General features: G+C 40.4%; 1 protein-coding gene across 1 annotated transcript; it reads right to left on the bottom strand.

The window, feature by feature from the left end:
- Positions 1-3,345: 3,345 nt before the first annotated feature.
- LOC145415955 (uncharacterized) lies at positions 3,346-25,803 on the bottom strand. Its single transcript, XM_080285059.1, has 3 exons — positions 25,656-25,803; positions 4,865-5,222; positions 3,346-3,493 (listed from the first exon to the last, which is right to left on the bottom strand). Exons 1-3 carry the CDS (start codon positions 25,801-25,803, stop codon positions 3,346-3,348), a joined length of 654 nt encoding a protein of 217 aa, XP_080141185.1.
- Positions 25,804-26,078: the final 275 nt, after the last annotated feature.

Raw genomic sequence — 26,078 nt, 5'->3', positions numbered from 1 at the left:
ATGCTGAAAAAAACTTCAAATACAACAATACTGCTAAATCATAACCAAGCACCTCTAAGATCCAAGCCGCCATCTTCTCCAATGTAATACAACACGCCTTTACTTGCAAGGAACAAGCATACATGTCGGTGAATCACTGTGTAAACCTATGTAACCTTAAACGAACATGCACTGAGTCTGATAAGGAACCTTCATTGCATAGACAGTCCTTTCAACTTGGCATTTACTCCAGAGAAGATATGTCACATTTTTTTTTATTTTTTATAAAAACAGGTATTCTACAAACACAGGGCCGGATGGCATCGGCAACCTAGACCTGAAACATTTAGAAACAAACGGGTCCAGGCTCTCCTAATCGTCAGAAACTACTCATACGTATATTATTCCCAGCATTTGGAAATACGAAACAATTATCACTATTATTGAACCGATCAGAAAACCAACCCACCTTTCTCCGTACGGACCTTCAACACTACTATGCACGCCATCAGAGGTAACTGAACTTATAATACTTAAGAAAGCCACACCTCATGTCTACAATGACTCGTAACAACATGGTTATTGAGCACTAGACTCTACAAACACTTTACTAAAATACATCACGTATCTGTCGGCATCAATCCCACACTACCCGCACAATATGCAATCCTTACAAAAAAAATATAAGTTAACTCTTTGATGCTATCCTCAGAAGCAAACCAATCATTATAATCTGAAACACAACGATGGGGGATAACACCAAATGCTGGTCTGCCAGCTACTAAGCAGGAAAACAAGCTTATTTTACACTCCAGGGCAAGTAATCACGAACACGGAACATCCCTAACGGAGATTCATGAGGCTCTGTTCTTACGTTCACACTTCAACCTATTCACGCTTGATATTCGTACACCCCAACTTTCCAGAAAACTTTGCCTCATCTGGAGATGACATGACCATTACAACCACGCACCACATCGCAGGCACAACCTGTACACTGCAAAAAGACTGCCTGCAACACAATAGGGACATGGGAAGAGGACAACAGGCTGATGGTAGCTTCAACCAGATCCACAACTACATTCATCAATAGCTGCAATTATGAGCACAGGGACACACCTAATGACACACTGAACAAAGTCCCCGTCCACACACACCATCCACTAAGAATACTAGAGTTACATACACACTGGATTTACGTTGAGGGACTACGTAAGAGTAGCCTACAAGGCATCAGGAAACGGTGCACCCCAGATTCAACGTAGTTAGGTCAATTACAGGGACAGACTTGAGGCAACATAAAGAAACACTCTAGAAACAATGTCTTAGATCAGTGATGTTCAATGTCCCTGGCATGGACCCAGATCCTATCTAACACTCACTACAACGCCCTGCAGAAAATACAGAACAATGCTTTACAGATTGTCATTGGCTGCACCAGTACTATTAATACAGCTCGCATATACTTGAGAGCAAAATCATACCCGTTATTTTGACATGAGATGCATACAGTTATATGCAGCAGCCTGCACTAATACACAACACACCTGCTATTAATGAGTATGTAAGACACACAACACACCTGAACACATAAAACAAATGCCTCACAATCGTTACCAGACCCTCTTCAACAACATCACACCTCCAGACAGTCCTACACTAGCAATGAAGAAACGCCTCCATACTCATTTCATGAGCAGGGCAATTGAGCACTTCGATAGGAACACTGTATTTCAAGCGCCCCTCTTCTGACATCGTAAGTGTCCTTGATTTGATATGATCAAGTTCATCTAGCTAGCCTTAGATAAGGACATCACCCTGGCCTCAGCCACAAGATCAGATTTGTACTTGCTGGAATTACAGATGCCACGTGTCGTTGCTTGTAAAATAGGTCCACAAAACATAACACACATGCTAGACCAATGCAGAGCACATGCAGTACTAAGGGGAAGACACAACTTCAGCTGAGAAGGGAACTAATGGGATAACCCCATAAATGCAATTGCTTGCTTGCGTTCTACGGGTTTGCTGAGCCAGGCGTGACCGAAGTTGAGCAAGAACAGTAACAACAACGAGAGGGCCAAGGGACTGATTTGGGGAGGGGGGTCCGGACCTCCCAGCCTCCCCACAACTACACAAATGAACTCCGGGTGGACCATTACACATAAAACAGAAGAGTTAATATCCATATACAACGATGCTCCCGACTAAGTTCTGGGTAGCAACTGTGAATACATTCCTCAGTTTTAAGGGCCAATGAAGTTAGTGAATGGTTATTTTTGTATGAGTAAGAAAAGTTACACACTTCACATTGTAACTCGAAGCACAGCACATCTGGCAGCTGATTCTATAGTTTCAAGGTAATATACATTGTAGAACACAGTGAAAGCACTTAAGATGTATCAAACAACAACTGCTCCAGGATAAAACAGAAGTTACTCTCCTTCTATATGTTGCTTTTTGTTACCTCATCCATAAATCTCAATACATGTACTGTACGTGATCATTGCCAATGAAACTGGAGACCATGATGCATTTTCAGGTGGTTATGGGGTAATGTACCTGAAGTCACTAGTAAAATTTTATGCTGATTTTCCGGGGGTAATATGAATGAGGAATTCCCTTTTTTCTGTCAAATCGGTACGTGTACAACACTACTAGCAAAGTGGCTTTCTAGGTGGTTCTTTCAGTCTCGTCTGGTTTTGTCTGCAAAGTAGGTTTTTCAAGCGTGTTAGCATCCGAGTGAAAAAGAATAATCTGTTTCAGGTGGAAGATTATCTTTTCTGAACATTTTCTGTCTTAAACACCGCACATACTGTGACAGCAAAAACGCAGTTTCAAGCATAGCACTAAGATATCAATGTGGCTTTTGAGTTTATATGTGCATGCAGGGCATCAATATTTTTAATCACTGAAATTGTTATAATCTTTTACCCAACATGCTCCTTTGAGTGATGCTGCTTCGTTTGCTTCTTCAGAGGTAACCAGGTACGGGCCACAGATGTTATAAGTGCTGAGGGTAGGGGGGCACAGATATCGTATGAAGTGGCGGGTCACATGGATGTTATCATTTTTAGACATGGATCTGGGGCACAAAACGAAAATGTCAGAGAACCGTTTTGCTAGATTAAAACTGAAATTCGTTACATTTCTAATATCGTGATTACTTAAACTTTTTGTTGGGCAAATCATGAATATACCGTATATTATTGTAATATCCGGGAGAACCCTGCCTGGCAAAGGGTAAAAGCTTCAGTTGACTGCCACCCAATGAAGAGACGAACTTATAAGGATATGAATTACTATATTTTTCAACACAGGAAAACTAGACAAGATGGAACTTTGTTACCACGGAATTCAAATAATTTACTTCACCTGCACATCAAATTGTTGTGATGGCGGGTTGAAGGGGAAGAGGGTGATGAGAGACAGACCAAATTTGCCCGTCTTGTTTAGTGCCACAGGCTGCAAGAGGCTCGAATATCTGGCGGAGTTGACCGACCACAGTGCAGGTCTGTTGGATGATAAGTGAGATTAGATAAAAGAAACATTTGAGTTCTGAATGACAACATGTGTGAACAGGACTATTTTCTCCAAATATTGTGTTTCTCTACAATGGTCAGGGTTTGTAAGGACTGCCAAAATAAATTATAGTTACAGCTACTGTGGCTGTATCTCCTTTGTCAGTTTTGAACGAGGAGTCACTGCTGCCGTTGTTGTTAGATTAACTGACGAATTCTGGTACCTGCACATTTCCACATCATTTTGCTGTTCCACATCACCTGTAGCAGTAGATAAATGATATATCTTAGATTTCTTTACTCCTTGTTTATTTTGAGATTTGGGTGCAGACAGAAGCATTTGTGATGTGGAGTTGTAGTTGGAGGCAGTGAGCGGAAGCGAGATGGGTGGTTATGGGACCCTTTTGGAGGCTAGTGGGCAAATGCATAAGTTGTTACAGAGTAAGCGACTGGAAGATATACCTGTGGTGCATTCACAGCAATGGCGGGCTCAGTTTGCTGTCTCTGTGATCAAGCTGTTCTGTGAAACCTGGCACAGTGATTAAACGACACAGGAAGCTTTTCCCTTCTATGTAGCTGTTGTTCTTGTTGCAACCCCAGGCTCATCTGAATGGGAACACATCTAACTGCAGGCTTAAGATGCCATCTCCAGCAGTAAACCATCCTCTTGCGGAAGATAGAGATGGAGTTGAGCAACGTTTGTATGAGGGACTGCAGAGCCATCCTGTTACATCAGTGTCATCACGGGAATGCTCCTCACCAGCAGTACCCTACATATACTGAATATCTTATATTGTTTACACTTTTCAATTAAATACAAAAACGAAAAGTTGTACTGTCATTTTATAGGCTTTTCAGTCGTTTATTATGCTCTTTACCAGCACTGCTATGGCAATTACAGTACAGAGTTGAGTTGACACATAATCATATAAAAAATTATGAGAAGAAGTGTAATAAATAAAAATACTTTTGCCTTATCCAAACTTTGCTAAGCACCAATATTCTGCACCATTTCAGAATTCAGAATAGCAAACATAAAAAAAAAGCTGTCTTAGGTATACGCCAGCAAACCCATTACATCATTCACAGGAACCACTCCAAAGAGTTTGCCAATTACTAATAAGCAAGTGCACTGAAATATAATTTACCTCAAGTCACGGTGCAGACTGAGCTCCAGTAACATTGCTGAGTCATGACTCAGCTTGGGTCAAGAGTGTCCAGGCCTTGAAACGTAATGGACTATTACTCACGTGTTGCTATGGCATATGTTGAATACGTGAAGTTAACCAGAGAGAAAGATGTCCACGCTTTCAAGTGTTCGTACAATAAACTTATTACAATAATCATATTGGTATTCCACTCACCTGAAGTCCTGGTGTGGGTTAAGTGCCACCAACAGTATTGGGCCATAAACCCAACCAGGCTTAAGGACATTAAGGCCTTGATGCGAGGATGCATTGTGGATCATCACCAGCGTCAGTCCAACATGAGAGTTGTGGTGGTGGCGGTAGTAGTGCCAGGGGTCATGGTGCCAGGTCAGGATATTAGCCACCTGCCGTGGGTTGGAGGCGGCGTGGTGGGTGAGGAGGGAGTGGAGGAGGACCTGGGCACTGGGGGAGCCATCATGGAGGAGGAGAAGGGACGCTGCCTGCTGGCACACCCGACCCACAGCATCACCAACCATACTCATAGAATCTGACACTCTGGACTTGCAATTTACATCTGTGAGGGATTCATTAAGACACACGCATAAGAAGCATGACTCACCAAAATTCATAGTATATAATAATCTGATGTTGCCCTTTAGAGGATATCTTAGTAAGCCCTGTTTGAAAATATCTATAGCAGTATCCATTGTCACAGTGGGACATGGCTGATCATGACTGTGTTTGTATGGCTGTATTCCCAACGACAGCCACTTCATATATATGATATGAAGGTCACTGAAAGGTCAGCACCCACTGAAAATCTCATCATGACCTAACTTCTCGAAAAATGCTTTATAAGTAATTGCCATTCCAGAAGCTAAGAGGGGCCACGGAGCGACACTGACTTAGTTTCAAATGTATGCTGTAAAAACTGCAGCCTTCATAACTAATATTGGAAAATGCATTTAGAGCTTAAATTTTAATTTTTTGATGGTGAAGATAAAGCTATTGAGATTGATTAGGTTTTCGGAATGTTATATTATAAAATAATCTGTGCTTTCTCCAAAACCTTATTTCCCTCTTACCTTGTACATCCCGTTTGGTTATGTAGGTATAAACAATTCATGCCTCTATCAAGCAAAAAGAAGGTGCAGGACTAAACACTATAAATAATTTAACTCCCAAACGCCGGGCTATTTTTAAAGCAGTCATCACCTCACTGCAGGCAATTTCCCGGAAATTGCTTGCTTTCAAACCATAATATATCGGTAATTATAGCACTTAGGGAAAGAAATTAAAGATCATATTACTCATCAACTCTTCCTCTTGCAAATGAAAATATCCCCAGGTCTATGAGTAATGAAAGTATCCCCAGGTCTGATGAGTGATGGTGTAAGGAAGAGAACTAATTTTCTGCACAAGAGTGGGACATGCTTGTGCATCTGCCCACGGCGCCAACTATGGCTTTGCTCTCAGCATGATAACTTCACAACTACATAAACTAGACACTGTTGCATCCAAGGCATGCCTTTTGGCACTATCACTGAACCCTTTTCTAGTATCCTTGGAAAGTGGCTTGGCAGGGGTGGATGATGCAATTGGCTACAGGTGGAGTGAATGGAATCAGACAAATAGCAACCAGAAGACATTGTTGTACACCTGACAAAAGTACGGAACAAACTGACTCTCTCCTGTGTGCTATGGAGGGACTCCCTCCCTACCCATTGGCGGTAATTACCCAGCGCCCATATAACACCCCGAGTGTGACGGATATAGACGTTTTCCGGCTGAAGGAGGGTTAAACAAAAACAAAAATAATCACTTGAAAATGGAAACTGCCATTAGCAATGTCAGTAACTCACCATATGACAAGGTCATCCAAAATCTTCCTTGTTTTGACTGCAGGGGCAGATTTATTCCCCAGTGTCCCAACACCGTAGTGCTGGACCTGGTGATTTCAACACCATATAGTGAGCACTTCATAGTGAAGGTCTGGTGTAGTAGGGCCTTCCTAGAGGAGTGTCCAGAAACTACAGGCCCAAATTGGCCCATTGTCATTTTAAACCTGCTCCCCAACCTTGGCTATGAATCAATCAATCAATCAATCATTTCCTGTGGCACCCTCGGGGATGCATAGGGCCTCGATGAACTCATACCACCACATCCTATCTTGTGCTAACTCCTCAAGATCTCCCCAACACTCATCTCCAGCTTCCCGTCTCATTGTCCTCACCCACGTCTCTTTTGGCCTTCCTCTACCTCTCCTACCAAGTGCCACCCACCCTGGTGTACCTCGTACTATTCCCTGTCTCCTGTACACATGTCCTAGCCACTTCCATCGTGAGAATCTAACATATTCATCGATCGGCTGCACTCCCGTTATTTCTCTAATTCTACTATTTGGTATCCTTTCCCACCACTTAACTCCTAATATTCTTCTAAATGCTTTATTTTCAAACACCAAGAATTTATTTTCCATAGTGACTGTGCTGTACCAAGACTCGTGTCCATAAATTAAGATACTCCTAACCATTACCTTATAAAGTTTGATTTTTGTATGCACAGAGAAATTGTTATTATTCCAAATATTTTTAAGCATTCCCATTGCCTGATTAGCCTTCTTTAGCCTTTCCTCGAATTCAAAGTTCAAAGAACCATCCTTGGCTAAATAAGTACCTAAATATTTAAACCTATCAACTTGCTTTACAACCATACCTCCAATTACACATTCCTGTGCATTTTCCATATTCATATTGATTATTTCAGTTTTTCCACAATTACGACGTAATAACCAAACCCAACTTGCGACCTTCACTCACCAAACAGTCCAACACACTCTGCATCTCTTCTGGCCCATCACAAATCAAAACTATATCATCTGCATAATCTAAATCCAAAAGTTTCCTGTTCTCTTCCCAAAGTATACCTGCACCGGTTTCTGTTCCAACGCGTTTCATAATGTAATCAATGACCAATATAAATAGTAAAGGCGATAGAACGCCACCTTGAATTACTCCGGACTTGACTTCAAACGAATCACTCAGACAACCATCAACCATCACTTTACAAAATGTGTCCTCATGCATGTTCATAATGACCCTCACAAACTCCTCTGGTATTCCATAATGTCTCATGATCTTCCCCATTGTCTCTCTCGAAACACTATCAAAAGCCTTTTCAAAATCAACAAAACAAAGACTTAACGGTACTTTCATTTCATTAACTTGCTGCATCAAATGCCTAACTATAAAGATCTGATCATTGCAACTAATGTCCCTTTCTAAAACCAGCCTGTTCATCCCTCAGAATACCCTCAACCACCGGCTCCAGCCTATTTAACAACACTCTATTGAAAACTTTCAAAGCTATCGGTGACAAAGCGATTCCCCTCCAATTACCACATTCACTCAGGTCTCCCTTCTTCGGAACTTTAACAATTACACCATTCTTCCAAACTGATGGTAGTAACCCCGTCACCCATATCTTATTGAATAGCTTGGTCAAGATCATTATTAATCTATCCCCCTCCACTTTAAACATTTCCGGAAATAAACCATCCTCCCCTGGTGCCTTATTATTCTTTAACTGTTTTACTGCTTTCTCCACTTCTGCAAGCCTCAACTCTCCTGTTTCTATATTTAAATCTTCCTGAGCAGACGGTATATCCTCTTCTGGTGGTATTGGTCTATTAAGAACTGTCTCAAGATGCTCTTTCCATCTATTTTTAATATCTCCATCTTTGGTCAATAAATTTCCTTCCCTGTCTCTAACTGGTATTTCCTTGCGTTTACCTGCATTACCACTCAGTTCTCTAATCGATTCATATGCTATTCTTTGACTCTGTCCATCATTTTTGTTTATTAAGATTTCAGTCTCTGCAACCTTTTCATCCACACATCTTCTTTTATCTCTCATAGCTAACCTTCTTACTTCTGAATTCAAACTCCAGTACGCAGCTTTTGCTAATTCAATCTCTCGTTCATCAACGCATTGCATCTCACTCCTCAATTTAGCCTCACCTCTCTTTTTTATCATATCCCACGTTTCCTCTAATATCCATTTCTTTCTCCTGAATCTATGTCTCCTTCCAATCGTACATTCAGCAGTCTCATGCAAAACTTTGTTCACATCCTCCCACATCTCATCTACACTTCTCTCCCCCTCTTCCAACGTTTCCAACACCAAAAACCTATTTCTGCATTCTAACCTGAATTCCTCCTTTTCTTCTCCTTCCCTTCTAAGCTTAACAATATCGTATCTACCAACACCAGATTTTTCCTTCTTCTGATTTTTAAGTTTAAACCTTATTTTTGCAATGCTGAGTTGATGGTCACTACCAATATCCGCTCCCCGTTTAACATGAACATCTAGCAGAGAACTTCTATGCCTCCTACTGATAGCAATGTGATCAATCTGATTTTTATATTTTCCACATGGCGACACCCAAGTTGTCTTGTGTATATTGCAATGCTGAAAGAGTGTGCCCCCGATGACTAAGTCATTTGCTAGACAGAAGCTTCCAAACCTCACTCCGTTTTCACTCATCCTACTACCGACTCCCATCTTACCCATACATGCCTCAAATCCCTCATTTGAACAGCCCATTACTGCATTAAAGTCTCCAACGCAGATCAAAACATCATGTCTAGGTACCCTTCCTACTCCTTCTTGCAACTTTTCATAAAATGTGTCTTTCCTTTCGTCGAGTGCATCATTAGTAGGTGCATAACACACAAACAGACTGATGTTGCCATGATTTGATTTAAACCGTGCGTATAACAATCGCTCATCTATAGGATCCCACTCATATAAAGCCTTATTTGCCTTACAACCCAGCAACAATCCTACTCCCTTGGCTATGTCCTACAAAAATTTCAAGTCTGTATCTTTAGCGGTTTCTGAGAATCCACGAATAGACTATTTTTTCAGGTTTTTGGCTGTAACTGGAAAACAAGTACTGGGAAATGCACGATACTGGGTCATATGAAGCCGCCAGCTGGGGGACTCAGATGGCCAAGTATGATGGCTGTAGCTTTGAAATTGAGCAAATACGAGCAATTTACTTTGTAAGAAATATACTGCTACTACTACTACTACTACTATTACTACTACTACACTATTACTACTACTGCTAATAATAATAATAATAATAATAATAATAATAATAATAATGGGCACAGGGAGCAACAGACAAATATTTTATCTGAACCTGTGACCTTGAACTTTAACTGATTCTTCTCAAAATCAAGTAGCTTCATCCTTAGCGAACCATTAACCTTTTCACGAAGGCAGGTTTCAATAAGATAATAATTATGTGGATTGATGTTGCTATGTGACCTTGCACAGTTATCTGTTCTCAGATTTTCTTCACTTACCTGAATAATAAACTATCTTCCTACAATATATTGTCCAAACTGAATAAAAAGTGTGTGAAATGTACTGTTCATGCATAGAGATGGAGAGAAATATATCTACCTATATAGTACACCTCAGGCTCTGTGTGTGGGTGTAATAATGTTAACAATGGTAGTAGTAGAGCTTACTCAATCTCAGTTGAGAAGAGGCGAGCCTTAAGTTTTTGAAAGAAGGCGGCTAATTGTACAAGTGTGTTCATAGTTAATGACGCATTTTAAATTGTTTTTTATTCTGTGGGCTACAATAACCGTTTGACGCTATGGCTGTCCAAATAAAATTTTATATATAGTTATTTCCGTAGATTAATTTAAAAAACGGGTTGTTACAAAGTTTATTAGGTGACCCATATAAAATGAAGCATTGTTCGGTATGCCTCATTCGGTATGCCTCCTCCATGTCTTGTGCATAGACTCGCCATACAGCCTCCATGACAGGATTCATTGTGGGTTAAAATTAGATGAAAGATAAACTATGTCCACCCCATAACCTTGACCTTTGACCCCTTGACTTTGCTTACCTAGTCAGTTCATCGTCGCTTCATAATGTATCACTGACAAAAGTTTGGTCGGAATCCGTTGAGGGGTTCAGGAGATATTGCACCCACAGCAATATGACATGGCCTTTGACCCACTGACCTTATTGACCTAATCAGTTCATTATATTATCATACCGTATCATTGACAAAATTTAGATCAAAATTTATTGGGGGTTCAGGAGATATCACACCCACACCCATATGACTTTGAGCTTTGATCCGCTTACATTACTGTATCACTGATAAAAGTTTCATCGAAATCCGTCAAGGATTTAGGAGATTTTATACCTATCAGAACTCCATATTATAATTACAAATCATAATAAATAGATAGATAAATAGATAGATAGACAGCTCTATGCCAGCCTGGGAATAGGAAATGAGCTTGCAAATTACACTGAGGAAAGCTGACGACAGTGGCCAGTAAGGAGATGATGCAGTTAGTTGTCAGCAATCCACCCATGAACAAAGCCCTGGTGACCATACACACACATACACACATACTCACACACAGGCTTCTTAAACTTTCCATCCACAAGGAACACACGTGATACGTCTCCTGTTTCACCAGAATTTAGGAAACAGAGCTCAGAAGGAGACAAGCCATGCAAGAGACAGGTCGCAGGGAGAAGGGCTTGGCAACTTGAGAGAGAGACAGAGAGAGCGAGACAGAGAGATAGCTAGCGGGACTGGACTCTATACTTTGCTCTGTGTGAGAGACTTGTTAATATTTCCAAGACAAATAACAATAGTCCCATACTATTCTTTACCTCTCCTGTCACTACATGACAAATGGGAAAGAAGATTATCTACTTCAAGCTACTCCAGTATAATAACCGCTCGTCCACAAGTCTAATATATATATATAACTCAACCACAAAGGAACCACAAAGTCTTTTATGACGTTTGGTAGCAGCGAATCTACGGACATCGTCTCCGAATCAAAAGCAAATTTCTACAAAAGCAGGCGAGACTCTACAAGATTAGCTTCAGTTCTACAGTGAATCCCTACAAAATACAGCCTACAATGCAAATAGTCTACAAGTCTACAAAACAACTCTATAATCTTCACGTAACTTCAAGCAGCAACAAGAAGAATATAAAACAAAGCAAGTAAAGAAGAGGAAAGACCAAAGCAACAAGCACACGAACCCCCACCACTCTCTCCCGCCTACGCTGACGCAGAGGTCAAGACGACGAAGCAAACACCAAGTCCATATTCACAACTCATCTTACTCACCCGTCTTCACTCAAGTTACTCATCGCTACTCATTCACTCACCACAGCTACCAGTGTGGGAAGCCGACGTCACCATGTGCTGAGATGACATCACAACGCGAGTCTGCCATGCCAAGCAACGTGTGACTGACACCAGGCACTTCTCACCCACTACTCATTACTCATTATTCACATAGCTCCTACTCATACTCATTTATTTTCACAGTTAAGTTGGAAATTCGACGTTCTATGCTGAGGTTTGCCTGGGACAGCTGTTAACCACCACAAGCACCAGGCCATGGAATTTCCTGAGTAATATCGTCCATCAACACACCACTAGAATTATCAAGAGATCTTCAATCAAACCTGTATTTTTCTTCCAAGATCGACTTTTGTATCGACACACCTCTACGATCTGTATCAAGTGGGTAAAATTATACTTACTCATTTCTTCTCAGTGCTAAAATTAGCTATATTCAACTTATTTACTCATCTATTTTGCTAGGACATAAATAAACAAGAGGCGTATTTCATAACACCATATCTTAATGACAGGAATATTTTCGCCACCACCCACGTTAATACCAGATGACACACAATTTGCCACAACAACAGACTCACAATTAAGAGAGCCCCAAGGCAACACACCAGATAACACACAAATTGCCACAACATCAGACTCACAATTAAGAGAGCCTCAAGGTAGCCCATCCCTAGTACAAACCTCACCACACACTAAATATCGAGAAACAAATACGGCAGTTTCAGATGATGAGTGGGAAACCACCTCTGACGTAGGAAGTGCGGACTTTGCTGCTGCCTTGCACATGTATGCCAATACACTTAACAGGGTACATATTCCACCATTCCCTCACACAACGATAAACACGTCCAAGTTGACTTAACAGGGCAAACAGTAAAAATGAGTCAAGAAACAAATACCGCTGATCTAACAACCACACCTCACGTGTTTGTGTATCACGAGGATAAAACTGCCCCAAAATTCTCTGGCACAGACAAAGATCGCATTGATGTCATTTCATTAGTCAGTCAGTGCGAACAAATGTTCATCAAGCGCCACATACTAGATGAACAAGAGAAAATTGCTATTTTTTTCATCTTGCATAAGCCAGGAAAGATGTCCAGCAAGCAATTTATTGCGCTCAGATAAGCTCCATCGTGCTAGGACATATGATGAATTTAAAACTGAATTTCTGAAGAAATTTTCTGGAGGTATGAACTTCTTGCCAGGTATAATTCCAGAATTACACAAAATTGTAGATCTTGTAAGGGAGCACACTACAAACCATGTGCTCAGTGAAATAACTGCTGATGTCTCCACAATCAAGAGAACTTTATTAGCTACATTGGAGAATTCTAATTGGATAACAGATGATGGAAAGATGTCCCCAGACCTCGTCGTGGACATCATTGGTTATGTAGCTGCCTTGTGTAAATTACCTGATAGGACCCTTAAGATCGCCAAGACGATCGCGTACACCCCAGGAATGTGCTTGCTAGACTTAATGAACGAGGTAGAGATGCAGTGCAGTAAAGCAGGTGTGGTCGACACACATGCACATTCTGGTAGAATCAGGGTACCTGAGACAGTATCAGCTGTGGAAACATCTACACCGACCCCAAACAGAGAACAAAATCGATCGCGACCAGAAATCAGGCAGGCCAAACAAACAAAAGCGCCAAGGCCGCGTTCCCAGACGCCTTCCTACAGGCAGCTTCATAAGTTTTCGCGCAGCCCGAGCAGGTCTCGCGCCATAAACAACACTGATTATGGGAAATCACCTCGTAGGTCACAGTCAAGGGATAGGTCCATTCTATGTCATTATTGTGCAAAACCAGGACACACAAGGTATGAATGCTTTATCAAGGCAAAAGAGGACAAACAAAAGACACAAGGATTTGGTCCTTACTGTAGGCATCATAGATACCAAGGGCACTGGACTAGTGATTGCAAAACAGTAGAAAAAATTGTGTCTATGTTCAAATCGGGGGAAGACCAAGTCATGACAAAAAACGAACAAAAGTAAAGAAGAACAAGGCTAAACTTCACATAGGAGGCATGTTAGGAAATGAGTGTATCTTGATACCAGCTGTATGTGAGGATCAAAACGTTTCCTTATTTTTAGATACAGGCTCTCCAGTGAACTTAATAACACATGAAGAACTAAATAGAATTCTTAAAAATAAAAAGAAAGTAACTTTTCTGGATGAAGCTGATTTAGATTTATACACAGTAGATGGACAAGAGATTACAGTGAAGGGTATGATAAGATTAAATCTCAGTTTCACAGAGACTACAAGACCATTCTCTGCATTTTTCTATATCGTTGAAAACTTAGCAATTAAAGCTCATATGTTACTGGGCTTAAGATCCATGAGAGCTGAGAACATAACTATACTCCCACAAATGAATGGAATAGACTTTGATAATGAATTCATAGAGGAAATAACTTCAGAGCCCTCACCGATTGGTAGAAGAGAGCCAAAAAGAATTGGTAATATTAAAGGCTTAAACAAACATACACAAACAGATGAGTGTATAGATCCACTCCCACCACCAACCCCATCCTCCAGAATTAGTGACCCAGATAACAGTATTGATTTATCAATTTTTCCAGCCCATCTCACTAATGATTTAGTTATACCACCTAATTCATACATGAAGGTTACCATAAAGAGCAAATTACGGAATAGTACTGTTCTTGTCTTAGAAGAATTATGTAAAGTAAAGAAAACACATTATGTCATACGAACGACGAAGGGCAAACTCAGATATTCATAATTAATCACATGAATGGGGAAGTTCAGTTGAAAAAGGGAACTTGCATGGTTAATATTGAAAAATGTCCCGCCCCTGTGAAGGAAATAGTTATAGCTGGAGTAACAAGTGAGATAAAATCTACGGATAGAGAAAGAATAAAAGAGAATTTAATTCACTCAGGTGAATTTGATGAAGAAAATGATTTGTTAACCCTGCTGGAAACACACACGGACACCGTAGCATTGCCCGGAGAACAATTAGGGTGTACTAACTTGATTAATCACATGATTAATGTGCATCCAGAAACACCACCAATTTTCGTACCAGCTTACCGCATACCACACTCCCAACTTACACTTGCAAATCAGTATGTCGATGAAATGTTAAAACTTGGAATTATTGAGCCTTCAGTCTCCCCGTGGAATGCCCCCCTATTCTTCGTGCCCAAACGAAATGGAGAAATGCGTGCGGTAGTAGATAACCGTAAATTAAATAATCACACAATCCCAGACAGATTTCCCATGCCATTGCTAAGCGATGTTCTACAGAATATTGGTCCTGAGAATAATATATTCTCGACCATCGATCTCCTAAACGGCTACTATCAGATTCCGGTATCTAAGGAGTCACGTAAATACACTGCCTTTTCAACAAACAGAGGCCATTATCAATATACAAGAATGCCAATGGGACTGAGCACAGCCCCAGGCACATTCCAGCGTCTTATGAATTACGTATTGTCCGGAATTTTAGGACAAGGCATATTTGTTTATCTTGACGATATTATAATCGCAACGAAGAATATTAAGGATCATCTCAGGAAATTAGACTTACTCTTACAAAAGCTTAGTGATGGTGGATTAAAAATTAAACTTTCTAAATGCAAATTTTGCATTAAGGAAATAAATTTCTTAGGCCACAAATTAAGTTCTGATGGTATTCACACCACTGATGATAAAATACAGGCATTGAGAGATTTTCCTGAACCCACTACGACTGACGAAGTTAGACAATTTTTAGGTCTGGCTGGGTACTATAGGTCATTCGTACCACAGTTCTCTCATATAGCCTTTCCTCTATTCCAACTACTCAAAAAAGATGCTGTATTCCAATGGGAAGAAGAACAAAAAAGGGCATTTCACAATCTAAAAATTAAACTAACAAATGCACCTTGTTTAACATATCCGGATTACACAAAATCATTTCTTATTTGTACAGACGCATCAGTTAAAGGATTAAGGGCTGTACTGATGCAGGAAGATAAAAGAGGAAAGAATCAACCAATTGCATTTGCCAGCAGACAAACAAGAGGTGCGGAGAAAAATTATTGCACTACAGACTTAGAGGCACTTGCAGTGGTTTTTGCATTACAAAAGTTTCGAGATTTGGTATATGGTTACGAAATCCACTTATTCACCGACCATAAACCACTGGTGCGTATGTTTAAAGAAAAACTCCTTTCTGGGAGGAGAGCAAGATGGAAATGTACAGTTGAAAACTACAATGTACAAGTTCATTATATACAAGGTAAAATGAACATAGTAGCTGACGCATTATCTAGGAACCCGAACACAATTCAGGTCGCGGCGTTAGATCTCAAAGGAAATATCCCAAACCACGAGGATATCGCAAAGGCACAAAGACTTGACCCAATATGGTCTAAAGTAATATACAAGTTAGAAAGTGGAGATGACATACAATTACCCAAACTGCATGTCCCACTTGAACAATTCACAATGGTCAATAATACATTATACAAAATTAACTCTAAACAACCAAAACGCCAAAGAAATACTAACCAGTTGGTAGTACCTAATGACATGATACCCCAAGTATTACGATTGATACACGACAGCCCACATGCAGGACATCCTGGAAAGGATAAGGCATTCAACCAAGCCCAGCTATTATATTACTGGCCTTCATTACGAAAAGATATAAACAATCATATAGACAGATGCGAATCATGTGCGAAACACAAAGGATACCCAATCACACCTGCACCGATGGGTAATTACCCTGTACCACATCAACCATGGGACGTTGTCGCTGTTAATTTATTCAAGATGTCATTATCATACAATAATAACCTATACTTATTCGTAGCAACGGATCATTTTTCCCGTTATGTCATTTTAGCTCCAATTAAAGATAAGACAGCAGAGACAGTAGCAAAGGCAATAACAGATAATGTAATATGTCGCTTTACTACCCCAAAGGTATTAATAAGTGATAATGGAGGAGAATTTAATTCTGAGATCTTACAAGAAATATGTAAACAATACAACACCAAAAAGGTTAACGTTTTGGCCTATCACCCAGCATCGAATGGGTTGGTAGAGAGACAAAATAAAAAGGTATTAGATGTGCTACGACACATTCTCAGTGAAAATTATGCAAGCTGGGATGATTGGGTTCCCAGAGTAGAAGCCTCAATTAATGGGTCTATAAATAAATCCATCGGTGACACACCACATTTTATTATATATGGCACAGATAAAAAATTACCATATGAGCTACTAGAAGGTGACAGCATGCCTATATACAATTACGATGATTACTCTAAACTCCGTTTACGTGAATTCCAGGACATTCACAAAAGAGTCAAAAAACAATTAACGATGTCCAAGGAAGAAATGACGGAGGCATTTAACAAGAAGGCAAAAGAATCACCTATCAGCTTAGGAGACATTGTTTACGGTGTCATTCATACGAGAGACAATAAATTATCCCCAAAATTTGAGGGCCCATACAGAGTAATTAACATAAAAGCAAACAAAGTTTTAAGTCACTTTCAAGTGGCGAGGAGAAACAAGTTCATATTGACCATTTAAAACGAGTTTCAAGGGAATTATCACATAATTATTCAGCCTCGGATACAACCGAACAGGCGAACGTACCTCAAGAAACCAAGCTAGAACACAACAATGATTACAAAAAGAAATCGAACATAGGTGCAACTGTTCCAATCAAATCTACAGTACATCATTTACGAGAATTAAATATCGATTTAAACTCCATCTATAAATGAAATAACAATCAATCATAACGCACATCATCACTATCATCGACCACAGCATTATAGGAAATTAATAGATTTTTTTTTTCGATAGGTTACGATGAAGGGACTTATGCTATGGATTCTCCTCTACATAGCAAGAGGATATGCGCACTTAGACCCCAAACATATAGTACGACAAGGATGCCTCATAGCTCCAACGGCCACGACTACAATCGTTAAGGACGTCATGAGTACTGAAATAAGTCTAGATTACTTGTATGACTTACCTACTTATCTAGACAGACTTGCGATGCCGATGCGAACTCTGGACTTCATGATAGGAAATTACGTTTCACAAGCACATAACACCAAGGAAGTGAATGAAATGGTAAAGTTAGCGAAATGGAAACTAGAACAGGCGAAGTCAACTATGCTCGTCATGATCCAAGATCTCCCATCTTATGGAACGGAGGTACTGAGCGACAGGAACAACATCACACGTACTCGCCAAAAGCGCGGTTTGTTCGACTTGGGTGGCGCAGTTCTTGGGAACATCTTTGTATTGGCTACAGAGGATGACCTTAAAGAAATAAACAACAAATTAAATAAGATAGCTCAGGTACTAACATACCAAGATACATTCATCACAGGACAGAACTCAGCAATGAAGACAATTGTGAAAAATCTGAAACAAACAGAAAACATAGCTCTCGAGAGTGTAGATAAAATAAATGAATTGGAGGGAAACGTTACCCTTTTCCAGCACTTCTCCATCATCACAGAACATATTGACACGATTCTACTACAATTAGAGAACACTAGAGATCGTTTCAGGGCACTTATGCAAGGAATTTTCGAATGCTGGTGATGGCAAGATCACAATTGACTTACTCCCAGTTCATGAGCTACGTCAGAGAGTTAGTCAAGGCATACATAAACATAAATTGAAGCCGTTGTTCCGCAGTAGGGAATTTATGCAATATTACCCGTATTTACAAGCAACACTAACACCAGCATCAGTGGTAGTTCATGTGCCATTCATCACTGAAGACCTGTTCACAGTATACCAAATACACCCCTTCCCCTATAAAAATAACAACACTTTGGTCATCATCAACATCAACACAGACACCGAACTCATCATGGTCTCCAAGAGACGGGACACTGTCACTTTCGCAAGTGAGTCAACGATTGAACGAAAGTGCCGCACATCCTTACATGCTGTTCATCTTTGTCCTGCGTACATTTTCACGTTTCAGCCTACTGATACAGTCCCTTGTGAAATGGCTATCATCAGAAATGACAATTTTCATCATCATTGCAACTTCACTTTTGCTCCAGATAAACTTGTACACCATCAACGCATTGGACACTCACAGTGTTTTTATTTCCCTCATAACTCATCAGTTTACATAGTCTGTCCAGATATACCACGATCTCATACATCAGCATCAGGATTATACATAGCACCAGACTACTGTGCGGTATTTACACCAGCCATGTCTACTTTATCCACCATCAATCACTACGCCATTCTCAATCATACACACAAACATTTCCACCCACTGCCTGATATGAACTTAAACATGAGCACAAGTATTAAGCTGACTTCACCTAAGTTTGAAACTATGCAGCTGATCAATGAAACAATGAACCCCTGGGAAGATTAGAGTTTGAGTATGTTCAACCCATATTATGTGTATAGCCCAGCACCTACTGTCTTTATAATCGTCTGCATTGTAGTTGCAGTACTGCTGTTCGCAATGCACAGAATGCATGCAAGAATTGCTAATTTGGAGTCATTATTTAGTGGGGGGAGAGTTAACATCAAAGTTAACCACCCTGAATGAAGTGTATATATTTTGTATATATTATTAATTATATATATATATATATATATATATATATATATATATATATATATATATATATACAAAGAAGAATGACCCATGTATGGCAGACCAGTACTATTATCTTTAAATGAAATATTAATAACTATTACCATAATCTTAATTTTAAACTATTTTTTTTTCTTGCATGTATGCATTTCACTATAATAACCTAAGTACATACTGTATTACAGTTAAATAATTTACTTTAATGCATTTATTCAAATATGTATACAACTTGTTTAAAAAAATGTAATATTACTGAATAATCACTATTTACTATGAATATTATATGTATACAATATTCATACAATTATGTTACTTTTACAATATTATGTATTTCACTTAATTAGCTTATAAGTTCATTATAATGTGTATATAATATGTATTAATATGTTAGGACTATTAACTGTCGATGGTACGCCATTTTCGCGTGACCGAGCAGATATCAGAACTCCATATTATAATTAGAAATCATAATAAATAGATAGATAAATAGATAGATAGACAGCTCTATGCGAGCCTGGGAATAGGAAATGAGCTTGCAAATTACACTGAGGAAAGCTGACGACAGTGGCCAGTAAGGAGATGATGCAGTTAGTTGTCAGCAATCCACCCGTGAACAAAGCCCTGGTGACCATACACACACATACACACATACTCACACACAGGCTTCTTAAACTTTCCATCCACAAGGAACACACGTGATACGTCTCCTGTTTCACCAGAATTTAGGAAACAGAGCTCAGAAGGAGACAAGCCATACAAGAGACAGGTTGCAGGGAGAAGGGCTTGGCAACTTGAGAGAGAGACAGAGAGAGTGAGACAGAGAGATAGCTAGCGGGACTGGACTCTATAATTCACTCTGTGTGAGAGACTTGTTAATATTTCCAAGACAAATAAAAATAGTCCCATACTATTCTTTACCTCTCCTGTCACTACATGACAAATGGGAAAGAAGATTATCTACTACCGCTCGTCCACAAGTCTAATATATATATATAACTCAACCACAAAGGAACCACAAAGTCTTTTATGATATACCCACAAGGATATCCAAGTCGACTCCATAACACCTTGACATTTGATCCCTTGACTTAATTGACCTAATAAGTTCATCAAGTCCTCATACTGAATCACTGACAAAAGTTTGGTAGAAACTCATTGATAGGTTATGAGATATCACTCCGACAATATTGCTGGAGATGCACGGCCACAGGGATAAACTAAGTCGACCCCCTTTCACTTTGACCTTTTGCCCCTTGAACGTGATGACCTAATTAGTTTCTTGTCACTTCATACCTCATCACTGACAAAGGTTTGGTGGAAATTCATCGATGGGGTCATGAGATATCGTGCCCAGAAAAGTGTTACGGATGCACGCATGCACCCACGCACACACGGACAGACAGACGAATCATTTTACGTTTCCTCCACCATAAGTGGGCGGAGGCATAATAATAATAATAATAATAATAATAATAATAATAACTAAAATTTTGAAAATCCTGAAGTAATATTCAAACAACTCCACATTCCAGATTAGAATGAAAAAAAAAAAAAAAAAAAATCCACACTTGTACATCAGCTATGGTGTACAGTCTCTCAGACATACACAGTATTAAGAGTGGTTGTGGTAAATGGTGCATTGTTAATATTACATCATAAATTGAATGTGCAGAGATAAGTGTCATGATATTTGCTCTAACCATGATCTATATATATGTGAGAATCCATGTCCAAAAATTGACAAAATTTAAAAAAATATTCCATCCATCATCCAATCCTACGTTGCCCCATGAGGAGCATAGGAGCCCTCGGCTAGGCAAGTTGGTCCTGGCATTTAAGATGAGAGTGACCAGCCTCACTCATCCCTGAGTGGCATTGCGTGAGCAATAAACCCCAACCAGCCCTTGGATATAAACCTTCACCGGCTTAATCCGATTGGAGTGCTGTTATTACCCACTAAACCACCAGGCGCCAAAATTTGGTTGTATGGTTACCACCCAGCGTAAATGGTTTCCTGGTGTACAGGAAACCATTTGGCTTGTCACTCAGTGTAGAGTCACCCACAGGCAGAAGGAAGAGGAAAGAATGAAGGAAAGAAGGAGAGAAAAGGGAGTGTAAACTCACCCATAGGCTTAACAAAGAGAAAAGAATGAAAGAAAGACAGAAGAGGATGAATGGAAAGAAGGACAGAGGAGAGGAGAGGGCAGACACCAGAGAGCAGCACTACATCGAGTGAGTGGATGGTGAACGCCCCCACCTACCACATGTTCATTTGTCATAACTATTGTTATGAAATCTTATATAGCAGACACTCTTAGGATTCTGGAAATACTTTTATCATTGTAGGTCTAATGTTAAGGGACTTTGGTATGAATCAAAATTTTTTACAGATTTAGACCTGTGACCTTGAGATCAAGGTCAAGGTCATACATACTCTGCAAATCATGTTCACTCATTACCCACTACATTTCCACCAAGTCTGGTCAAAATCGGCCAAATACTTTCCTATTTATCACTTTCAGGCATGAGGCGGCTATTTTGCTTATCCTCAGTATCTCAAAATGTATTTGTTGAATCTCAATATCAACATCAAGGTGCACTAGTATATGTTGGTGACTACATAATGGAACACTTGTAAAGCAATCGATTCAATAGTTTTTGCTGTGCAGGAGAGTAATTTTGAAAAAAAATAACATCGAGGGTGCTAGTGCTAGGGGAAAAAAAATTGTGCCAAACAAAGCCTGCAAACGAGATACATCACTCATGAAATTTTCAAGTCTCTGTCTCGAACGGTCTTTGAATGCAAGCCTTGTAGATCTCCCCCTCCCACCCCCACTCAAAAATTAATATCTACAGTATCAATAAGAACTTCACAAATTTGGAGTTCTTAATAATACTAATACTATCTATCTACCTATCTATTGCCAGACCCCTTAATCCCGTATGGGGTGGCCACAGACAAATTGCCTCCATGTCGCCCTGTCCCCAGCCATTTCACTGCCCTGCTCCCAGCTTACACCCTCCTTATATACCTCTCCACTCCATCCCTCCATCTCATCCTTGGCCTTCCCCTCCCTCTCCCCCTTAAAACTCACTCGCATACACTCACCTCGTCAGTCTCTCACTCCCCATCCTCTCCACATGGCCAAACCACCTCAATGTGTTTCTCCTAACGCTTTCTATCATATTCACATCCACACCACAATGCTCCTTCACTTCTTCATTTGTCTGTCTCTCCATGTGATTGCAGATGCTCCTCTCAAATAACTCATTTCCTCTGCTCTCACTCTTGACATCTGTCCCTCCAACAAGGTCCAAGCTTCACTCCCATATGTTAGAGTTGGTATCACAATATTGTCATGTAGTAACTTGTTCACTTCCATGGCCACTTCCCTGTTTCTTATCAATGCTTTCAAGGAACCAGCAACCTTTCTACATTGTTGTACCATTTCAAGCACTTCACCCTCTAAACTTTCATCCTTACTCGTCACACTACCCAAGTAGTTAATTCACTCACATTTTCCATTTCCTTCTCATCCAACAGCACTATACATTCACTGACTTCACTTCTCTCGAAGACCATAACTTTACTCTTCCCTACATTCACCTATAGATTCCGTTTCTTACACACTCACACAAACTCATCCACGAATATTTGCAGCTCCCCTTCGTCTTCACTTAACAGCACAGTATCATCTGCAAACAACGGTACAGGGAGTTACCAAACACTGCCCTCTCTCATTAGGACCACTCCAACATCCACTGCTCTACCTTGTATCTCTTTAATTACCACATCCATGTACAGATTGAACAACCATGGAGACATGACATCCCTGTTTCAACCCAGCCTTCAAAGAGAAAAATTCACTCAGTTCACTAACGACACGCACTGCAGCCTTAGCACCCACACACATACTCCTCACGGCACTCAACAACTTCCTGTCTACTCCATACATTCTTAATACTTTCCACAATCCTTGTCTATCCACCCTGTCATATGTTTTCTCCAAATCCATGAAAGTCACATACAACTTCTTTCCCTTCTTTAGAAATTTTTCCACTAAAGATCTAAGAAACAATATCTGATCTACACCGCCACTTCCCTTCCTAAATCCCCCCTGTTCTTCTTCAACTAATTCCTCTGTTATTTCCCTAGCTCTGTCAATAAGTATCATACCATATACTTTTCCTATTACACTAAGAAGACAAATGCCCCTATGATTACGACACACTTTTTTTTTTCCCCTTTTCCTTTGTGCAGGGGAATAGTTATACCTGACTTCCAATCATCCGGGACTCTACCTTCCTCCCAGCCAGTCTGCACATCTTCCACATCCATTCTACTACCACTGTATCTCTTCCCCATGCTTCAGCATTTCACAACACACTCCATCATATCCTGAGGCTTTCCCCATTTTAACTTTTTTCTTTGCTTCCACAACTATCCTACTGATTTCTTCCTCTCTTCTCAAATCCTTTCGTCTCCAAGCCATTCCCCAGCCACTTGCACTCGCATTACTTTCATTTTCTATGTTCAACAGTTCCTTAAAGTGTTCTCTCCATATGCTCAATTTTTTTTATCTTTCACTCCCCAGCTAACTATTTTGGCACCCTGTCTAACTCTCTTTACCTCTTTCCAGAGCATCTTCATACATTCCTTCTATTTGACACTCAAATTCCTTCCAAATTCCTCATCCACTCTCTTCTTACTCTCTCTTACTAATCTCTTCACCTCTCTCTTTCTCTCTACATATAACTCTCTCACTTCCGTCTCTCAATATCTTCCACGCCCCTGTTTTTCATCCACTCACTATATGCTTTCTTCTTTTGTGCCACAGCCTGTCTCACTTCTTCTTTCCACCATGCTGTTCCCTGCACCTCCTTTCATCTTCTCTTCATTCCACACACCACATCACATGCTGCACAGATATCTTCTGTGAATATCTTGCACACACCTTCCTCGTCCCCCATCTCATCCAATCCATATTTACCCAATCGCTCCTTCACTTCCTTCTTATATTCTGCCTTTGTTCCATCCTCTTGTAACCTTTCCACCATCCATGAACTACTTCCTACTGTCCTTCCCTTCTTCTATTTCTCAATTTCATCTGGACCTGGTGGTGGTGGTCAGAAGCCCACTCCCCCTACCTCTAAATACTCTTGCATCCATTACACACCTCATCCTGTCATCCACACACACATAATCAATCATTGCCTTTCGTTCATTCTGTTTACCACCCGTCCATCTCATCACTCGCAACGTATACCTATAGTTACTACTACTCATAATGCAAATGATTAGTTTTTTCACGTCCATTCAAAGAAAGCATGGAAGCTACATACCCAATCCTGCGATATGCATACTGATATCAAACAATTACGAAATACTATTACTGCATCATAAAAGTAGCTAGTATCCTGAAGTACAAGCCACATGAGCATAAAGCTGGCATGTGTGAAGGGGTGGTACTCCAGGATACACTTAGTGAGTCATGGTAACAGTAATAGTGGTAGTAATAGTAGTTAGCAGATAAGAGGCCATTCTACAACATGTAATAACATATCAAAATGATATCTGCCCTTCTTCCCATATTTTGTATCGTTTATAAATTTTGGAGGAGTTGATTCCCTAAAAGTAAAATTTTATGTAGTGGAAGACATTATCATGGAAGCAGACAAGTTAAACTGAAAAGTTTCGCTGAAGTCAAAGTGTTCAGTTTCCCGTATTTATTTTGATTTTTGGGAGAGCGGGAGAGGGAGGGGGAGGCCAAGGATGAGATGTAGGGATGGAGTGGAGAGATATATGAGAGAGGGATGTGTGAGCTGGGAGCAGGGTAATGAAATGGCGGGGGACAGGGCGACACGGAGGCGATTTGTTTGTGGCCACCTTTTGCTGGATTAAGGCGTCTGACAATAGATAGATAGATAGATTTTTGGGAGGGGGCTGACTCCCAGGAATCACTGGGGAGGGGTCACGCTCCCCAAATGTCTCATTATGGATGAGAGTCCATTGTACAGCGTGGACTAAGATATAAAAACGATATCTGTCTCTCCTTGCACTTTCATAGAATTTTTAATTTGTGTGGAGGCTGATCCCCCCAACAAAATCATGGTTGGAAAACTACGCAATGGAAAACCCTTGGAGTAGCTAGACAAACCCATCTTAGAAGTTTCATTCAAATCCTTCTCCCCACTGAGGGGAAGGGTTTCCTTGACGTGGTGGCGGGACTTGAAGTATGGCTCGTGGTGCCACCTACACTGGAGGCCTACTTTGGCTTTGTAGGGTTTGGCGTCTGTGAGCTTCATGGACCAAGTATTCCCCCAGCATCACTGGTAGAGGAGGCTTGCCAGTGATATTGATTGCTGACCGTCCTCCATCTTGAGGTTTTTTTTTGCATCCTTATGTGTTTGTCATGCATGGCATCCCATAATGTTGGGAAACAGGAGTCCTAGGGGTTGAGTGATGCTACATGATGCACCCTGCAGCTAGCAACACACCTCTTTGGTCCCCTCTTCTGGCTAAACTGTCTGCCTGGTTGGGCCCAGCCAGGTCAATCAGCACTGGGGGGCTATGTGGCTCC

This window comes from Coenobita brevimanus, chromosome 104, assembly GCF_032717465.1.
Source record: "Coenobita brevimanus isolate Jiangsu-jjx chromosome 104, ASM3271746v2, whole genome shotgun sequence".
Lineage (NCBI taxonomy): Eukaryota > Metazoa > Arthropoda > Malacostraca > Decapoda > Coenobitidae > Coenobita > Coenobita brevimanus.
Note: the sequence above shows the minus strand (reverse complement) of the source record. Positions and strands in the feature narration are given on the sequence as shown.

Excerpts from the sequence above, each read along its gene's own strand:
- LOC145415955 (XM_080285059.1), bottom strand. The coding sequence starts at position 25,803 with ATGAAGCTCACAGACGCCAAACCCTACAAAGCCAAAGTAGGCCTCCAG. Across the intron at positions 5,223-25,655 it reads GAATGAAACTTCTAAGATGG|ATGTAAATTGCAAGTCCAGA; the intron begins GTTTGTCTAGCT and ends AATCCCTCACAG. Across the intron at positions 3,494-4,864 it reads AACCCACACCAGGACTTCAG|ACCTGCACTGTGGTCGGTCA; the intron begins GTGAGTGGAATA and ends ATCATCCAACAG.